We start from the raw sequence: 18,396 nt of genomic DNA, 5'->3' as shown, positions 1-18,396 counted from the left end.
AGTATCCTCACTGAACCTCTCTCTCTCTCTCTCTCAGACAGTGTTGCTGTAACCAAACCCAACTCTTTCCAGGTTGCTACAGTGTGTTCTCTTGTGAGTATAAGGCTCATGCCTGAGGGAACTACAGAAATGTGTTGTCTCACTATAAGTTTTCCATTCTATAATATGCTGTAATGATCCACATATTTAAGGCTACTGTTTATGTTCATGTAATAGTAATGATCATTTCTGTTTGTTTACTCACATAGAGTCATTATTCAAGAACATTCATCTTCCAGAAGCAGCAGTATAGTATCACGAAGGTATTCCTCATTTCCATGCCTGTGGTCTGCTCCCACTGGTTGCCTTTATATCGCACTTTATCATACTTCACAGGTATGTTTCAGTGACAGCAGGTATGTAAATAGAGCTGTTTTGTTTGCATGCATTTGAACTTTATTCCCCAATTAAGACTGTTAATATCCTCTGCAGGGACGCTGGATGGCGTTGTTGTCCTCAAGGCCACTCGTACACATGGGGGCAGCAAACTCTTAGATTTGATTTGTTTGAACACAATGTGTCCTGTAGGAGGAAAACTTGTAAACAGGAGAATGCAACATAAGATATGTATCCTTTATATAGCCAGGAGTATCCCATTGAGACATCACAATCTCTTCTTCCAGGGAGACCTGGTTATGACGAAGGCATATATTGTTGTAGACCTATATTGTTTGATAAAACAAAAATGTATACAACAATCAATTACAATATGTGATTTAATTTAATATTTTCTTCCAGTGCCTTTATGGCTGGTCAGAATTTATTTTGAGTTTATGAATAAAATATGGAAAATTATATAGGAAGAGGACAAGAAAATGCGGGCTCAGTTTAATATTAATACTGGATAATAGCCTAGTTTCTAAACACATGTATTTATTAGGATGACCAAACATACTTGTGCTTTCTGAAAATGAAATATTCCATGCATTATACTTAGGCTAGAATATGAACCATTTACAATATTTGTTCATGATAAATGAAACAGAGACGACATTATGTTCAAATTCATTAAAAGTGTCTGTGTATTTTACATCTTTTTATTTATTTTTTCCATAGGTGATCACAGAAGATCACAGATACAAATTTTCCTTCCTCCACATTTGAGATATAGCCTAGGCTTAGTAGGCTAACGCAGTAGTTTGTAAAACTTTAGAATATCCCAAAGGGTTTAGAATAAAAATCCTCTTCTAAAATTGTGTATAAAGTACATTCAGAATGTTTGACCAATTCAACATCTTAAATGAGTCATAATAGAAAAACATTCACACATATTACCTGTGAATAGGATAAACAATCAACATATTTTTTCTTAGAATCCAGTTATCTTATAAACATTTCACAGAAATAGAATAAAATAAATGATCATTTGAATCAGTAGAGTGGTTTCTAATAAAATCTAAATTAAAAAAACATTCATTGTGTCATTGCCATGCACCTTTGCAAGTAGCCGACATTTAACTCTACAGATGCTTGTATTTTACAGACATGAGTTTTTGTTAAAGGAGCTGGGATTATTTTACTTTAGACAAGAAAAAAAACTAAAAATGATATTAAAATATCAGTGCCACAAAAATCGTTACATCTGGAGGCTTTTGTTTATTTCTCTGATATTCAGTAGATGATTGTAAGAATACTTCAATGCCCTCTGATGACTCTTTTATGTGGTTCATGACTCAAACCAAAGTTCATTGACTGTCGCCCACAGGCGGATTCCGTGCAGAACTGCAGCGTCCTCTCCGGTCAGAGCGGGTAGTGCGGCACGCTGATATGCTGGTGAAACGCGCCGTGGTGCCCGCCGTACAGCAGCTCCGTGGACGCACCGCTCAGGCCCGTGCACAAAGGCTCATGGTTGCTCAGGACCGTGGACAGGTATTTGGCCTCTTCCGTGAGTCTTTTCACCTCTTTCCTGAGTGCCGCGTTTTCCTTCTCCAAATTCTCACTCTCCTAGAGCACGAACAGAAAAGTAAATACATTTAACGAGCTCCAGACGTAAAAAAAAGATTGAGATAATGCACATTTCATGAAGAATATGTACACTGTAAAAAAAAAAAAATCCGTAAAATTTACAGTAAAAAATTGGCAGCTGTGGGTGGCAGAATTTTACAGTAAAAAATACGGTAGCAACATTTTAGGGTTTACGGATTTAACTTAAATTTCATTAACTGATATAATGTTAATATACCAACCTACTGAAGTTCTGAAATCTGTTTTGTACCTTTGTAATATACATTGATAACCATCAAAATCAGGCTGAGAAGGCCAGTACAAATATATATATATATATATATATATTTAAAGTTTTGTCCTCTAGAGGTCCTCACAGTTTTAAACTCCACAAAATAAGTAGCCTACAATAATCATGGATGACATTAATTTCCACCTCGCTTGTGGGCTTTTCATAATCCTCAGTAATCCTGGTTATAACCGTTAACGTTCCTATTTACATATTTATGACGTCAGTAACATTGATTGGTCAAATAGGCAAGTAGTCTAGTTTAATTATTCATGTGCGCGGTACAGTCACAGAATGTTTCACACACGTTTCACACACCTTTATCTTTCAGAGATTGAAAGATAAATGGAAATATCAAATGTTATGACAAATATTTTCACAATTGGGTAAATAGTTATTAATAAGTTAAGAACTGTTTGGTTTATGATTGGTCGTCTGTTGCTAAACAACTGACGCTGTAATGTTCTTCTTTACCTATTTATGAGGTCAGTAATACTGAATGGCCAAACAGCCACGTAACCTATTTTGATAACTGCATAATAATCAAATTGTGAAAATGTTTTACAGCATTTTATTTTTTCTTTCAGAGAGAAGCTGAAACAAAACAAAGCGTGTGAAATTTTCTGTGATGGCACAGAGCCTATGAATAATTTATGAGGTAAGCACTGTTTGGCTTACAATTGGTTGTCTGTTGCCAATACATTTGTAAATATGTTACCATTCTTATTTTCAAATCTATGAGATCAATAAAGTTTGCTTGTGTGCAAAATATTCAGCTGTCAAAGCTAATTAATGAAGCTGGTACTAACTGGTTGTCTGTTGCTAAACATCTCAACTGTTACCCTAAGGTTTGTCATAGTATGTAAAATATTTATAAAATGCTAAAAAGTCAAGTCATTTTTATTTGTATTGCACTTTTCACAATGCATACCGTTTCGAAACAGCTTAACAAAAAATAACACATCACAAACCCAAAGAACAAAGATGTAAAACAAATGAGGAAGAATCCAAGACTGCATTGACCTCTGACGGGCACATATCTGCATAAATGTCCACAGGTAAAATTTTAACTAGCCACATGTCTAAAAATAATGGTCTTGAAATAGATGCGAGCATGCACATGCTTATTGGGCATTATTTTTAGGTACTCTAGGGGGTCATGATGGTTCCCGCTCAGCGACGTCACCGGCCTGTGTTCTGCAGCTCGACTAGCCGCTCCGCTGCCTTCCAGTCACTCTAGGGTAAAACCCCTCTGACAAGCGTCATTCAACTTTATCTGCCCACGGCCCATAGCGACACCTTACCAGAAATGACAGCTGAACACTCCCCTTGACAGCCCACGTTTCTCAGGCAGGCCTCAACTAAAAACACAGCATCAGAAGACACTACAGGAAACATGTCATACGGAGGGAAATTTCAGCTTCCTGTTTATCAAGCATAGCCGTAAAGAACGAAACCACATACTACACTGAACACAGAACAGTGAGTCTCCTTTACACAGAATGGGTACATGAGTTTCCTCTATAGCATATTCAACTTTAGATTTGTGTTTTTGTTTGTCAGTAGTAGATTATGAATTTATTATTATTTTATATATTTGGATTAGATTAATTTTAAATTAGATTCAAATAATCTGTAACGTGGATGTGTAATGTGCATTTACACGAGCACTGAAAAACAATTGTAGAAACAATTTTCACTCAGAAATTGTTAGTAAATTTCACAATTAATCATAAAGAAATTGCAAGTAACACATTGAATTAAATGGGAAACTTTGAAGTAGAAAGACTGAAATAATATTTCTTGTTAAACATACTCCAATAATATTTATTTAACTTCCTCATTTTTTATTACAAAAAATATTTTGTACAGTGTGTAATAATGCAGCTCATTTGAAAAAACCTGAAAGTGTAACAAAACCATATTTATTGACATTTTAAACAACTTTTCATGTTAAAATGCAAACAGATGTGCACTAAAACTAAAAATGTTTTTTGTTCATTAAAATAAAGCTGAAATAAAATAAAATATAAATATTAGATAAAAAAAAAAAACTCATATTGAATATTGTCTTGGCACTCAAACAAACATAAATCTAATCTATTCTAATCTAATATAAATATTTAAAAATACAAATGACAAAACCACTAAATAAAATTACTAAAACTAAGAGTATAAGAATAAAAGGCAATTCAAAATATTAATAAATACTATAATAATACCGGATGCACACATTACATAAGTCATGTTTCAGTCGTGAGCTTTACTTCATAAAATTTCAGGTGTTTACACATCAGGATATTAAGCATTATTCGTGTAAACACTCAATATTTATATCTGCTGATGTGTGACCTATATGTGCATTTCTCAAAAATTGTGCAACCTCAAAATCGAAATGATATGTGGTTCCTGGTAAGTGATATGTGCCTGTCGGGACATCATCTCCCACTCTGCGTTTAACCTCTTGAGTTCAGGGGAACTCGCATGAGGTCAGTGTGTGTGTGTGTTATCAGATCACTGTTGCTGAGAACTGCAGCGGGGGCTGTCAGGACTGAGTCTGACAGCAGGTCAACTAGCTAATCAAACGTCTCTCTTCCTGAGAGAAACATGCTTATCAGTTTCCTTTGACATCTGTGTATTTTCTGTGAATCAGACCCGATCTCATTCTCAAGCAGAATCCACTGAGGTGATTCATTCCAATGACTAGTATACACTCTCAGAAAAAAGGTAGACTACAAAGCTGTACCCTAACAAAAGCCAAAAGGTAGCTTATTTACCTTAAAGTATAATTAGATTTTTAGTATATGTGCACAGTCAAACACACAGCCATTCAAAGTTTACTCCATATCATATCTTACATGAAAGGAGCGCTCAACACATGTGCACTGCAAAGATTCATCTTTTTTCAGTGTCTGCACTTTTTCTCTCCATTGCTTATGAGTGCTAAAAATGTCTTCGTACTTGAGCTGCATGTATATCAGAGAAAAATTGAGCTGTGCACGTACAGTATATATGGAACGCCGAAGGGGCCAAAAGTCTTTAAATGGAATGCGTGAAATTTGACTGCGTCAATACGCACTGTTCGTTTGCGTTAACATGCCAATTTTTAACATGTTTCTTTTCTATGTGTATTGTGACTGTGTTAAAGGGGTCCTATTATGCTTTTTGACTTTTTGAATTTTAGTCAGTGTGTAGTGTGTTTGTTTGGGCATAAACAGATCTACAAGGTTACAAATCTCAAAGTCCACTCCAAAGGGAGATATTTCATTTTTAAAAAATCCCTTTTCAAGAACTACAACAAACGGCTCATTCGGACTACAGTTTTGTTTTCCAATGTTTTGATATCTCAAAGCGGCCCATTAGAAAATCAGTAAAAGAAATCCTGCCTACAGAAATTCGAATGGTTGGGGGGTGAGGAGAACGCTTGGTTGAGCACTGCGTGTTTCAAAATCAAAACCCGGTGCAGGAGTTTTTATATCACTGTATTTCTGAAGGAAACCGACTTGTTTCTGAAGGAAACCGAAGGAAAATTTTGGATGTCATTTTCATTTCATCTTGCATGTAATGTCTGATAAAGCAGCGTTTGTGAGCAGAGCTCTGTTTTGTGTACAGCGTTACCGGGGAAACCTCGAGCTCTTCCGCTGGAGCGCCTCCCACTAGCAGAGAATGAATTTGCATATGCTGCCACAAATAGTGTAACTCTGTGGGGCTATGGTATAAATAAACTGAACTGTATAACAGTTTCACTGCAATTCATGTTATAATATTAGAATTAAAGAGCAATAAACATAATACATATTACTGTTGCACTTGTCTGTACATAGTAAATGCAGTTATTTTGTTGTTGTTGACATCCTATCTAAAACGTGATTTAGCCAAAAAAACAACCTATTCCTACAATATGTCTTGTAGGAAATTAGGAACCATTAGGAAGTCGTGGCCTAATGGTTAGAGAGTTGGACTCGTAATCCAAAGGTTGCGGGTTCGAGTCTCGGGGGCAGGGATTGTAGGTGGGGGGAGTGAATGTCCAGCGCTCTCTCCACCCTCAATACCACGACTGAGGTGCCCTTGAGCAAGGCACCGAACCCCCAACTGCTCCCCGGGCGCTGCAGCATAAATGGTTGCCCACTGCTCCGGGTGTGTGTTCACAGTGTGTGTGTGTTCACTGCTGTGTGTGTGCACGTTGGATGGGTTAAATGCAGAGCACGAATTCCAAGTATGGGTCACCATACTTGGCAGTATGTCACTTCACTTCACTTAACCTCTCTAACCATTAGTCTCTAACCATTAGGCCACAACTTCCAATACAAAAAGGTATTGTAATAATGTAAATTGTGTGAAAAATAATGCAATTTTCGAACCACCAAGCATGAAAGCATGTTATATTACACCCCCAAAACAAAATCAAGACTTTGTAAAAGAGCATAATAGGATCCCTTAAGGTGACAGTTTTTGCCTCACAATCCACAGTTGTACCGTGTTTTACCAAAGTATACATAGTTACATATTAGTACCTAAAGCAGGGCTTGGCAATTTAGCTCCAACCCTAATCACACCAGCCTGTAGCTTTCTAGTGATTTTGAAGACATTGATTAGCTTGTTCAGTTGTGTTTGATTAGGGTTGGAGCTACACTCTGCAAGACAGTGGCTCTCCAGTTGCACCCAGAGTGTAGAAGCCCCATGTTGTTTCAAACCTGTTTGATTTTTCAGTGCGACACAAAAGGAGAAATTTTGAAGAATCGCATGCTACGGCCATAGCTGACTCCAAAAACTACAAAAAAAAAAACAACATAAAAATTGTTCATCATGTTTGAAATCTATAGACCTTGGTCAGAGTATGCCATATAAAATTTTTGAAAACAAGGATGTGAAAGATAGGAGTATAGTGCGTTAAATGGATTGTACTGTTGTTTAACGACATACCAATAGTTTCTGAAAATAACTTTTAGTAGACAAAAACTCCATAAAACAATTTTGAAAGTTTTGAATTATAAAGATTACATGATCTTGGATCTTGATCTTGTAAAGTCTAAGCCTGTCCTTCAAAGCCACATTTTCATGCGTGTTAAATTCAATATGGTGTCTCATCTGACTATGTATAAGTCTTCTGAAGCCAATAACTGAAGTCTTCATTCAATGATTATCTCCTCTCAGCCGCAGCTTTCAAATCTCATATTTTCATATACTCATTTTCAAACCGTGTTTGATGTCTTACAGGTCTCATAACGGAACGTGACATGCAAAATTTGAATTTGCTGAAACATGAATGAAAATATCTTGTTTTGTGTTCCAGACAGTCACGCAGGTTTGGAACGACGTGAAAGCAAGTAAAGAACTTTAATTGTTGGTTGAACTATCCATTTAAATCAATCAAAAATAAAGGTTCTTTATTGGCATTGATGGTTCCACGAAGAACCTTTAACATCCATGGAACCTTCAAAAAAAAGTTCTTCAGATGATTAAAATGTTCTTCACGCTTCTTTTAAGATCTGTTCACATAAAGAGGAATCAAAAATGTGTTTTCTACGGCATCGCTGTGAAGTACAGGAGTACAGGATCTATTGTAACTGATGTAAAGATGAGCATAACTGCAAAGGGTCTGTTCTGTTGAGTCCTTGGAACAGCGTGTGCAGCGATCAGAGGAGTGAAAGGACATGAGTAATACCAGAGGGAAACACCCATATAACGCAGATGCTGAATGAAAGTGATAGAGGGTTTTGGCTTTGACTAAAAGCCAAATGCGATCCAAACGGTTGGACAACTGTTAGACAGGCGTGTGCTCGAATGTACAGAGCACAGGAATTGAATGCACGAATGCAAAGCATCGCATTTTTGTAAGAATCAGTCATGCAGATTTGAGGACCGTTGTTGTTGTTTTCTTGATAAATTACAGAGAATTTACGAGGTGCACGGCCGCTCGATTCAGCTGAACGTTTCACCCACGCAGTGTAATTAATGCCAGAATCTGAAGCAAACAAGACCAGAGCCACAACAAGTGTGAAGCACGACAGAAGCCGTGACGCATCACCACATGGTCAGTAAAGCTTCATGTAAATACAGTCAGAGTTGATCAGCATCATGCCTGTAACACAGCTGGACACAGTGATGCTGGACGCCCTTCTCTTCTTCGATTTAACTTCATTTTATTCTCATGTTTCTTAAAATGTTTGGTTGTTTTGACTAAAAACTGATTATTTTGTTTTGCTAAACCGTTTTAGGGTGTGTCTGTACCTTCCGATTGTTCCAAAGTCACAGTTTGCAGCACTAAACAATGCAAGTTCGTGGTTAATGAGAATGTGATTGTGTATCAGGTGTGTTATGGATGATGTTTCCGGATGAAGTTCTCACCAGGTGCAGAGTGTCGGCTTTCTGAGTTTGTCTCATTCGGCTCTTCTGGGCCGCGATACGGTTCTTCTCTCTCCTCATCACCTTCCTTACGTCATCCGTTGAACCCTGAAAACCAGCAAACATGTGTACGTCAGCACAAAACTTTCATGACAAAATGAATGATATTAGACATTCTCTCAGATCAAGTCTTTTCAGGAGGGTTTCTGACCAGGATGTAGAGCCTGAAGGTCAGGTTCATCCTCCAGAGCATCTCCACGTATCCCAAGGTTAATGAATCATACACAATAAAACTAAAAATAAAAGTGCATGTACATGCTTCTCCGTTAGTTTTATTATTCGTATACTATTAATTAATATTGTTAATTAGCATTTAATTTTTATATTTTCAGGTCATTTTCATTTTAGTTTAAGTAGTTTTGTTGTGATTTTACTGCAGTTTTGTTATATACGTACATACACATTAGGGCTGTCAAATCGATTAATTGCATCCAAAATAAAAGTTTGTGTGTGTGTATATATATATATATATATATGTGTGTGTGTGTATATAATATATAGTATATAAGACTTAAATACACATATTGCATACACATATATTATGTGAACACATTTTTATTTTGGATTTGATTAATCGATAAACTACTAAAATAAACTACAGAACCTCAAATAAAAAAACTTTTTTTATTTCTGTATTAATTATTTTTTATTTTAGAATTATCTTTTATTTTAGTTTAGTTTCAGTTTATATTTATCTATGTTTTTTATGTTTATCTAAGAATTATATTTTATTTGATTTCAGCTTTATTTCAATGACCAAAAACGATTTTAAATGAACATTAGTTTTAGATAATGATTACAACACTGTTCTCCATTAAATGATTCTGCAGCAGAGATGTTTTTTTTCTTGCTTATTCTTGTAGTTTAAAGAGCAATACTTTTGTTGAAAGCCTCCTCCACCTGCATGTTTTTCACATGTTGTGGCAGACAGGTGTGACATTTTCAAAGACAGGGCAATCTTTTCCCACAACCCCAGCAGCCCCTGAGCTCTGACGTCCTTTACTGAACCCACAAGAATCAGAGTCAGAGCGACTTTTTCCATATGACAAATTCCCCACAATAAGAGACCCTCCAGAGGTGTGTGAATGTCTATGACTAGCTCTGTTTCAGGTTAATTCAGGGAAACTTCTGCTGTCAGACCCCGAAGTTCACAGCTGAGCTACTTCATGATAGATTCATCTATGAAGCAATAAGCATCAGTTTACAGACATTATGCAATTCTCAAGTATTTGCAATGAATCAACTGGTATTTTGGTTATTTTTAGTAGATGTATGAAGTCAGTTCTCCTGAACTTCACACATGTACTATGAACATCACAGATACGTGTCACAATACTTCATTTTGAACCTATACAAATATATGAACATATATGTATGTGTATGTATATATATCAAACTGCTTGAAAAGTGTCTTCAAAATAAATGGAACTTGTTTTGATATTTTGCTAATGCATTGACATGTGTCCAAACAGTCTTTATGGTCACTGCTTGTAGACGCATGATGCATGTAAAGAAACTGAAGGAGGATTTGCACAGTTGCTATGTCTGAATCATGCTCTCTCAGTGATAAACACCTCTCTCATCCGGTTAGGTTGGAGAGGATGTAGTGGCCGTTGAAGTTAGATCACCTTCAGCTCGTATAGCCTCATCTTAACGGCAGTTTCACAATCACTAATGTTCGTCAGACTCTCTCACAGCATGATTCTGTGTGCAGCTCTATAGTTAGAGTCAGTTACTCAATGCTAACGCTGATTACCTTCATAAATATTGAAATAGCATGTGAACGGTTCAGTCTAGAGGTTAAAATCACCACCAGCCTTATGACTTCCTTTCAGCAGAATCATAATCGTTCATACACACAGCAGCCCCTGACAGTACTGCTCACAGACAGTACAATGCATGTGGAATCTACAAGAAAATAAGTAGATTTAGGTGTTTAGATGTCATCCATATTTAACTTAAAGTTGATTTTGTATGTTATATTCCATCTGGTTAGATGCATGTTGCATCATGTGTTTCAACATCGATTAACTGAATTAAATTCAATATAAATAAAGAAGCATGCATGAAGAATGTATATATATATATATATATATATATATATATAATATAACATTTATATTTCATTCATTCAGTACAAAATCTAAAACTAAAAAACTGTATTTTATGTTTCTTATATATATATTGTATATTTTTACATACAATTAAAATATTTACAATTTGTTTAGATTTTATGTTTTTTTAATTGTGTATATATAAATGTTTATATTTTATACATTTTATATATATTTTACATTATATATATAAAACAAAAAATTATAAAAAAAAATATATACATTTTTATTCTATTTTGAATTAATGTATTACATTTGAAATATTTAATTATATTATTTATCATTATAATAATGTAAATAAAGTATGTTTTAAATGAATTTGCAGGAGGTTGGTGAAGTGTGTATGTGTGTTTGCATGGTGCTGGTTGAGTCTCTCTTACCTGTTTATTGCCCGGTGAGGGGGATTTGGTGTAGCTGGTGTCGTTATTGTCAGAGCCCTGAGCCATGCCACTTCAGTCCCTGCGAAACCTTTGACCTCCTTCAGCGTCTGTTTTCCGCCGGTGTCTTTGTCTCAGCCTGTTTAACTATCTATCTGTCTGTCTCTGTCTGTCTCAGGCTATGTGAGACTGCATGTGTTCAGAAGAGAGATGTGAACTGATCGCGGTCCACTGAAGAATGAGTAGAGACTGCAACACTCGCACTCTTTCTTTCTTGCTCTGTTTCACTCCCTCTCTCTCGCCCTGCCTAATTAGCGATGTGTGATGTGGTCGTAGTTAGAAAACCTCTACTGCACTAGACTGGAAGTCACATGCTTCCTGGAAACTTTGCATAAAGCTTCTTATTCGCAGCAGAGCTGATGAACCTTCACAAGCAGGACAGACAGACGGATGGAGTATCACATCATCTACACTCCACTGTGCACCAAAAAGTGCTTATAAACTTAAGCAACACTTGAAAATATCTGCATGTCATTGCATTAGATAAGAAAATAGGAAGTTCCATTAACTTTAAACAAAGCATAGTTTTCAAGCAAAAACTGTTCACACAAAGAAATTGGTTGGGTTTTAAATGATAATACAATAGATATATTGCTGGAAATGAAGATAAAACCTATTGTGTGATTTTGTGTTGGTGAAAACTTATTGGAACTGGAGAGAACTAACTTTTAATGCATCCACTAAAAATCACCAAAACATGAACTGATTAAAACTCATTCAACAACATATAATTATAAATAATAATTTATATAATTAGAAATATAATTTTTATAATTATAAGCTATAAGTTTAATTATAAATAATATTTATGTAATATAATATATACATTTACATTTTATCATTTAGCAGACGCTTTTTTCCAGCTGATGAACAATAAAAACATTGACAGCCAATCAGAATCAATCCTGCTATAATGAGCTTGAGAATTTAAAGCAGCAGACGAGCATGTGCTTAGAATAATCAGACGATATCATTCGCTGGTGTGGACGCTAATATTGTTATCTTTATAGTTATCTTTAAAGTTATCGTTCTTGCTGTGAACGGGGCTTTACAAATGAGGAACTGTAGAAGCAATCAGACCAATGAGAGAGCAGCAGTATACAAGTGCTGTGAGAAGTCTCAGTTAATCTATCACAGTACACATCGCTTGGGATTTTTATTTAGAATAGAATAGATTAAGTAATTGCTAGTATTAATGGGTCATCTACTGGCGAAAAAGATATGTCTTTAGACGTTTTTTTTTTTTAAATGACTAAAGACTCAGCTGCTCGAATTGAGATAGGCAGGTCATTCCACCAGCTGGGAACAGTCCAGGAAAAGGTCCAAGAGAGTGATTTTTGTACCTCTTTGGGATGGCACCACAAGGCATCGTTCACTAGCAGAACACAAGCTTCTGCAGAGCGCATCATTTTGAACTAGTGAGTATAGGTATATTGGTGCAGTGCCAGTTGTCATCTTGTAGGCAAACATCAGTACCTTGAATTTGATGCGACCGGCTATTGGCAGCCAGTGTAAACTAAAGAAGAGAGGTGTAACGTGAGCTTTTTTCGGCTTGTTAAAGACCACTCTCGCTGCTTGATAGTACATGTGGCAAGGCCCGCCAAGAGAGCATTACAATAGTCCAGTCTAGAGAGAACAAGAGCTTGGACAAAGAGTTGTGCAGCCTGCTCTGATAGGAAGGGTCTAATCTTCCTAATGTTGTATAAGGCAAATCTGCAGGACCTGGCCGTGGTAGTAATATGGTCTGTGAAGCTTAACTACTCATCAATCACAACTCCAAGATTCCTGGCTGTCCTGGAAGGAGCCCAGCTGTACAGAGAAGTTCTGATGAAGTTCTGAAGACTACGAGCAGTTCTGTCTAAAGCTGGTCTCACACTAGAGGATTTTAAGGCCGATTTTAAGCCTGATTTGCACCCCCGAACGAACGGGAGGTGTGGCCCAATTCGTGGCTTGTCGCTAATTATTTTTTTGTCCAAAAAATCCATCCTCTATTGTTTGGTGTCATTATGATTATTTAACTGCTTCCGATTAAGACAGAGTGTCCCTGAACCCAAATCGTAAATATCAAACATGTTTGATATTTAGGACTCTTGATCTGGATGCCTCTGACATGATACCCGTGATAGCCAATGAGAGTGAGCAAGCGTCACCTACCGGATGTTGCATGCTTCTATAGCTGAAACTTGGCAGCTACAAAAATGCTGTTGTACAGTACGCGCGCCAGGAGAGCCAGCTGACAATGTCGACTGTTCTCCATTTGTTTTTTAAAAAACAGTTAAGATTTGAAAATCATCTTGTGTGCGGCCAGCTTTAGCAAAGTTGAGTTGAAGGTGATGGTCCTTCATCCAGCTAGAAATGCCTGTCAGGCAGGCTGCAATGCGATCAGCTACAGTCAGATCATTTGGTTGGAAAGAGAAGTAGAGCTGAGTGTCATCACCATAGCAGTGATAAGAAAAGCCATGCTTCTGAATGAGAGATATTAGTGATGACATGTAGATGGAGAAGAGAAGTGGTCCAAGCACTGAGCCTTGAGGAACCCCAGTAGCAAGAAGTTGTGACTTAGAAAGCTCACCCCTCCAAGACACCCTGAAGGACCTACTTGAGAGGTAAGATTTTTATGTCTTTTATTTATATTTATTTTATCACTATATTTATCATTAAAATATTTATAATTGTTAATGAAGGATATATATTTAAAAAATAATTTGAATACTAAAATATCTACAAATTAAATAAAAAATAAATATAATTAATGTTTTTTATATATATATAACGACGTGAATAATCCCACCCACTCAAAAACGGTATTAAACTGCAGTGGAAATGCAAACCGAGCCGAACTGAGCCGTGCCGAGCCGAGTCGTACCACGCAGTGGAAAGGCGCCATAAGAGAACTTTTATTATATCCACTAAAAATCACCAGCTAATTACAAATCATTCAACAAAAAATATGTTTAGAGTTCAAATATATTTTTTGTCCATTATAACATCTATTTAGCTCTTGGAGTTAAATTTAACTCTGTCTAATTTAACTCTATGTGAATTGAATTAACACTGCCAAGTTTGCTGTGTAGTAATCTTGGCAGACAGCATCCTAACCGCCTGTGTGTGTTTGTGTGTGACATTGAGATACAGGGAGAGACAGATGCATTAGTGCTGTTTACTGAGTGAAGTGTCAGTATTTCTATTGCTCATGATCTGAACAAACCCATAACAGAAGTGTCAAACTTCATTGCATAACTTACCCTGTGCTGTTTGTGTTACAGACATGAATGATTTCTCATAAACATGCAGCTTGTTGACGTGGTGTCTTTTCATAGCAACAACTCAGAACATCATAGCAACATACTAAAAACACTGCACAGCCATAGCATTGCAGCGGCGGGTTTTACAAGGCTCAAATTGTCTTTAGAAAATGTATTAAAATATTATATTTAAAATAATTTATATTTTATTTGATTCTTTTTATTATTAAAATTTTATTTGGTATTTTTTTAATTTCTATTTTATTTGTTTAATACTACTTTCATAGTAATAACTCAGAAAACCCTATAGCAACCACACAGTAACATTATTTTTTTTTAATTAAATTCAATAAAAGTACCACTCAAGCTTTAGTTGAAAATATTTAATTGTTAAAAAAAAAATTATTCATTTTTATTTTATGTAATTTCAATAAATGTATTTTTTGTTTGTTTGTTTAATAATACTAGTCATAGTAATAACTTTATACACAGCAACATTTAAAATAAAATAATAAATTAAATTAAGAGCCATTTAAGGACATATATATAATTTTGAATAGTTTTATTTGATTTTATTATTTTATTTATACATTTAATTATCTGTAAATGGAATGTATTGTTTTACCATTGAAGAAAATAAAAAGAATGAATCATAAAAGATTATTTTATTTGATTTTAATTGTTAAGGCGCATAGCAACATTAAAAAATAAAAAAAAAATAAAACAACCACTCAAGCTCATAAAATATGGAACGATTTTATTTAACTGATTTTGTTTTATTTCCTTTTCTTTTAGTATTTTATTGTTTTATATTACTTTTTATTCTACTTCTATTTCTTTTATATTTCTGTTACTTCTGTTTGATTAATACTACTTTGCACTTTTGCTAATATTACTTTAATTTGACTTATTTTACTTATTTTTTTTGTAATGCCAGTAATGAATTGAAAGAAACTGAATTTGAAATGTAACTGATAGACAGTGAAAGGCAGAGTGAGAGAGAAAGAGAAAGAGAGAGAGGGAGTGAGAGAGGTGCTTCCCCTTCTGCTGTGGAGTATTTCAGCAGGTGCACTGATACACTGTATCACTTAAGCTCAGAAATTCCACATGACTTCACCTTCCACATTACCAAAATATCAACAGCAGCAGAATTTTTTAAGCAGCAAATTTTCATAAGCGCCGTTGATGACAGATCTCCCACCAGTAGTCCGCTGACAATCCAGTGGCCCCAAAAACAGCACAGTTACTGTCAGTGATGCAAATGCCGCCCAGTGCCATGCAGTGAAAGCAGAGCTCCACACAAACACAGTCTTCCCCAAAATGACACAGAAATTTAAACAAAAGCGGCCTCAGGGTTTCTCGCTTTCCTCATCACGAGAAACTGTGTGAACTGCTGGGATTTCTGAGCTTGAGATTGCTTTGAATGCAATGATGGAGGAGGAAAAAGAAACTTATTAGTCTTGTTTGCTAACGCAAGCATAACATTAAAATTGCTGAACAAACCACTCGATCAGAAGTGGACATGCATGCTAGTAGGGCTGAACGATTTTGAAAAATAATCTAATTGCGATTTAATATGCAATTATTTTTTAAAGCTCTTTAAATCATTGTGTAGTATAACCAACACAATATTAGATAGATTAATCAAATGTTCTTTTCTGTGGGCCAGGCCTATATGTTACGATGAAATTAGGTGATGCATGAATTGATATGAATTACATTATTTAACAACTACAATCACAGTAGTAGCCTATATTGACTGATTTGTTGAACTTCCAGCCTTGTAAGCATGTAATAATTATGACAACATAAAGCACTGACAAATAAGCATGGTGAAAACATTAATATGAAACGTCAGTAACAAATCACACAAACTAAAGTAGATTGTAGAAATGTAAAAACAAATCTGTTGCTTTACCACACTCAGTATTTAGGTAATTAATTCAAAGTCACAGTAATAAGCACATGTCTGTTAACTTTAGACAGATTTTAAATAAATAAATAAGAATTTATTTATCATCGTGTTTTCAACACATGAGCTCAGTGAAATGTTCTATGATTGGGTGTTAATATTCTGTTCAGTAATTGGTTAAAGCCGGCGTGGCTGCCTAAAAAAGTGGAAAGCGGCATGATTTTGGGTGCACGAGAAAATGAACGACACGCGTGTCACGTGATCATTTTTCATCGCAGCCTCTGCGGATGAAAAATCGCGGTTTTTCATGTCGCGATATTATCGCAAATGCAATTAATCGTTCAGCCCTACATGCTAGTACCTTTCTAAATATAACACCGATAAAACAGCCAAGAAACTCCCAAAAACATATCAAAACTAACTACTCAGAGCACTTTAGCACTGGCTTTAATGATCAGACCAAATGCAACATCATGCTGCTGGGTTTTGTGCAACATAAAAATCTAGTTTATAAATAGCACATTTGCATTTATATTTATTTATTTGGCAGACGCTTAGAAACATATAGCGTATAGTTTCTATGTTTGTGAAATTAAGACTAAACCACAAAATATCTGCTAAATTTGATATACACTACCGTTCAAAAGTTTAGGGCAGTGTTATTTTACTATTATTTATATACTATTATATATTTTGAATGAGCTTTTATTTATATATATATTTTTGTTTTAGTAATTATACATTTTTAGTAATTTTGTTGTGTGTTTTACCATTTTTTATTCTTTTTAAATATTACTATTTATATTTAATTTATATCCGTTATTATTATTATCATCATTTATAAATAAATAAGCAAACAAATAAATAAATATAAAATTCCACAACTTATAAATATAAAATTATATTATTTATTTATTTATTTTTCGCTTTTAGTAACATTATTTTGTGTAATTTTATCATATTTGTTTGTTTGCTTATTTATTTATTTATTTCAACACGTCAGTGTTTGAATATCCCACGTTTTCTCATTTTTCAGTGTTTTTGTTATTTATTTACTTGATTTCAGAATGTCACTGTTTGAATATTCCATGTTTTTCATTTTACTAATATTACAGTGTTTTTATTTGTTATTATATTTCAGTACACCAGTGTTTGAATATGTCACGTGAACTACAATATTTTATGACTTTTGCATCTTTTATGCAGTTAAAAAGCTACCTATTTATCATCATTGCATGGGAAAAACAATTTGTTCTTAAATTTCTCCTGTTGTGTTTCATGAGTAAGGAGATGAGTATAATGAGGATGACTAAATGATAAACTGTCATGCTTGAGAAAACTATTTCTTTAATTGCTGCCTTTAAGTCGAAAAACAAAATCAAAGTGATTTCAAGCATGCAGCGCAAAGATGTCTTTCTGAAGGTTTTAGTGCAGCAATGCACAGTGATCTGTGTGGGAAAGCCGCTTGCATCTTTACCGAACACGTTTGTTTGTTCACCGTTTAACGCGTAATCTTCTGCAGTCATCGGGTATGCTGGGCAGCGTGTGTGAGTAAGATGAGAAGCCACAGAGATGTGAATGGATAGTTTGTATTGTGCTTCGCTTACTGGATACTCCACCTACACACACATACACACACATCACGAATCAGTCAGAGCTTCTTCTCAAGGCCTTGCACTGAATTCTGATAGATCACTAGACAAACAACATCCACAGATCCACCTCATCTGAGCGCGTGTTCCCTTCAGATCAGTTCCAGATGCATTCTGCACGCTCAGCATAGAAATGCAAACACTAGCCTTCAAAAATTAGGGCTCAGTGAGATTTCTGATTTGAAAGAAATTAATACATTTGTTCAGCAAGGATGCATTAAATTGATCAAAAGTGACAGTAAAGACTTTTATAATGTTACGAAACATTTCTGTTTTTAATAAATGCTGTTCTTTAAACTTTCTCAAAGAATCATAATGTTTGAAGCAAATATTAACTGTTTTTAACATTGATAATAATA

General features: G+C 35.2%; 1 protein-coding gene across 1 annotated transcript; it reads right to left on the bottom strand.

The window, feature by feature from the left end:
• Positions 1-1,040: 1,040 nt before the first annotated feature.
• On the bottom strand, positions 1,041-11,489 carry LOC306843744 (basic leucine zipper transcriptional factor ATF-like). Its single transcript, XM_079375392.1, has 3 exons — positions 11,172-11,489; positions 8,621-8,725; positions 1,041-1,983 (listed from the first exon to the last, which is right to left on the bottom strand). Exons 1-3 carry the CDS (start codon positions 11,235-11,237, stop codon positions 1,780-1,782), a joined length of 375 nt encoding a protein of 124 aa, XP_079231518.1. The 5' UTR covers positions 11,238-11,489; the 3' UTR covers positions 1,041-1,779.
• Between the last annotated feature and the right edge of the window lie 6,907 nt (positions 11,490-18,396).

This window comes from Barbus barbus (genome assembly GCF_936440315.1).
Source record: "Barbus barbus genome assembly, chromosome: 24".
In the NCBI taxonomy this organism is placed as follows: Eukaryota; Metazoa; Chordata; class Actinopteri; order Cypriniformes; family Cyprinidae; genus Barbus; species Barbus barbus.
The sequence above is the reverse complement of the archived record's forward strand: the minus strand, read 5'-3'. Positions and strand labels throughout refer to the sequence as shown.

What these genes read in the sequence shown, in the direction of transcription:
- LOC306843744 (XM_079375392.1), bottom strand. Translation starts at nt 11,237, where the DNA reads ATGGCTCAGGGCTCTGACAATAACGACACCAGCTACACCAAATCCCCC. An exon ending in CCTCACCGGGCAATAAACAG is followed by an intron (nt 8,726 to 11,171) that starts GTAAGAGAGACT and finishes GCTGGTTTTCAG; the next exon opens with GGTTCAACGGATGACGTAAG. An exon ending in AAGCCGACACTCTGCACCTG is followed by an intron (nt 1,984 to 8,620) that starts GTGAGAACTTCA and finishes TTCGTGCTCTAG; the next exon opens with GAGAGTGAGAATTTGGAGAA.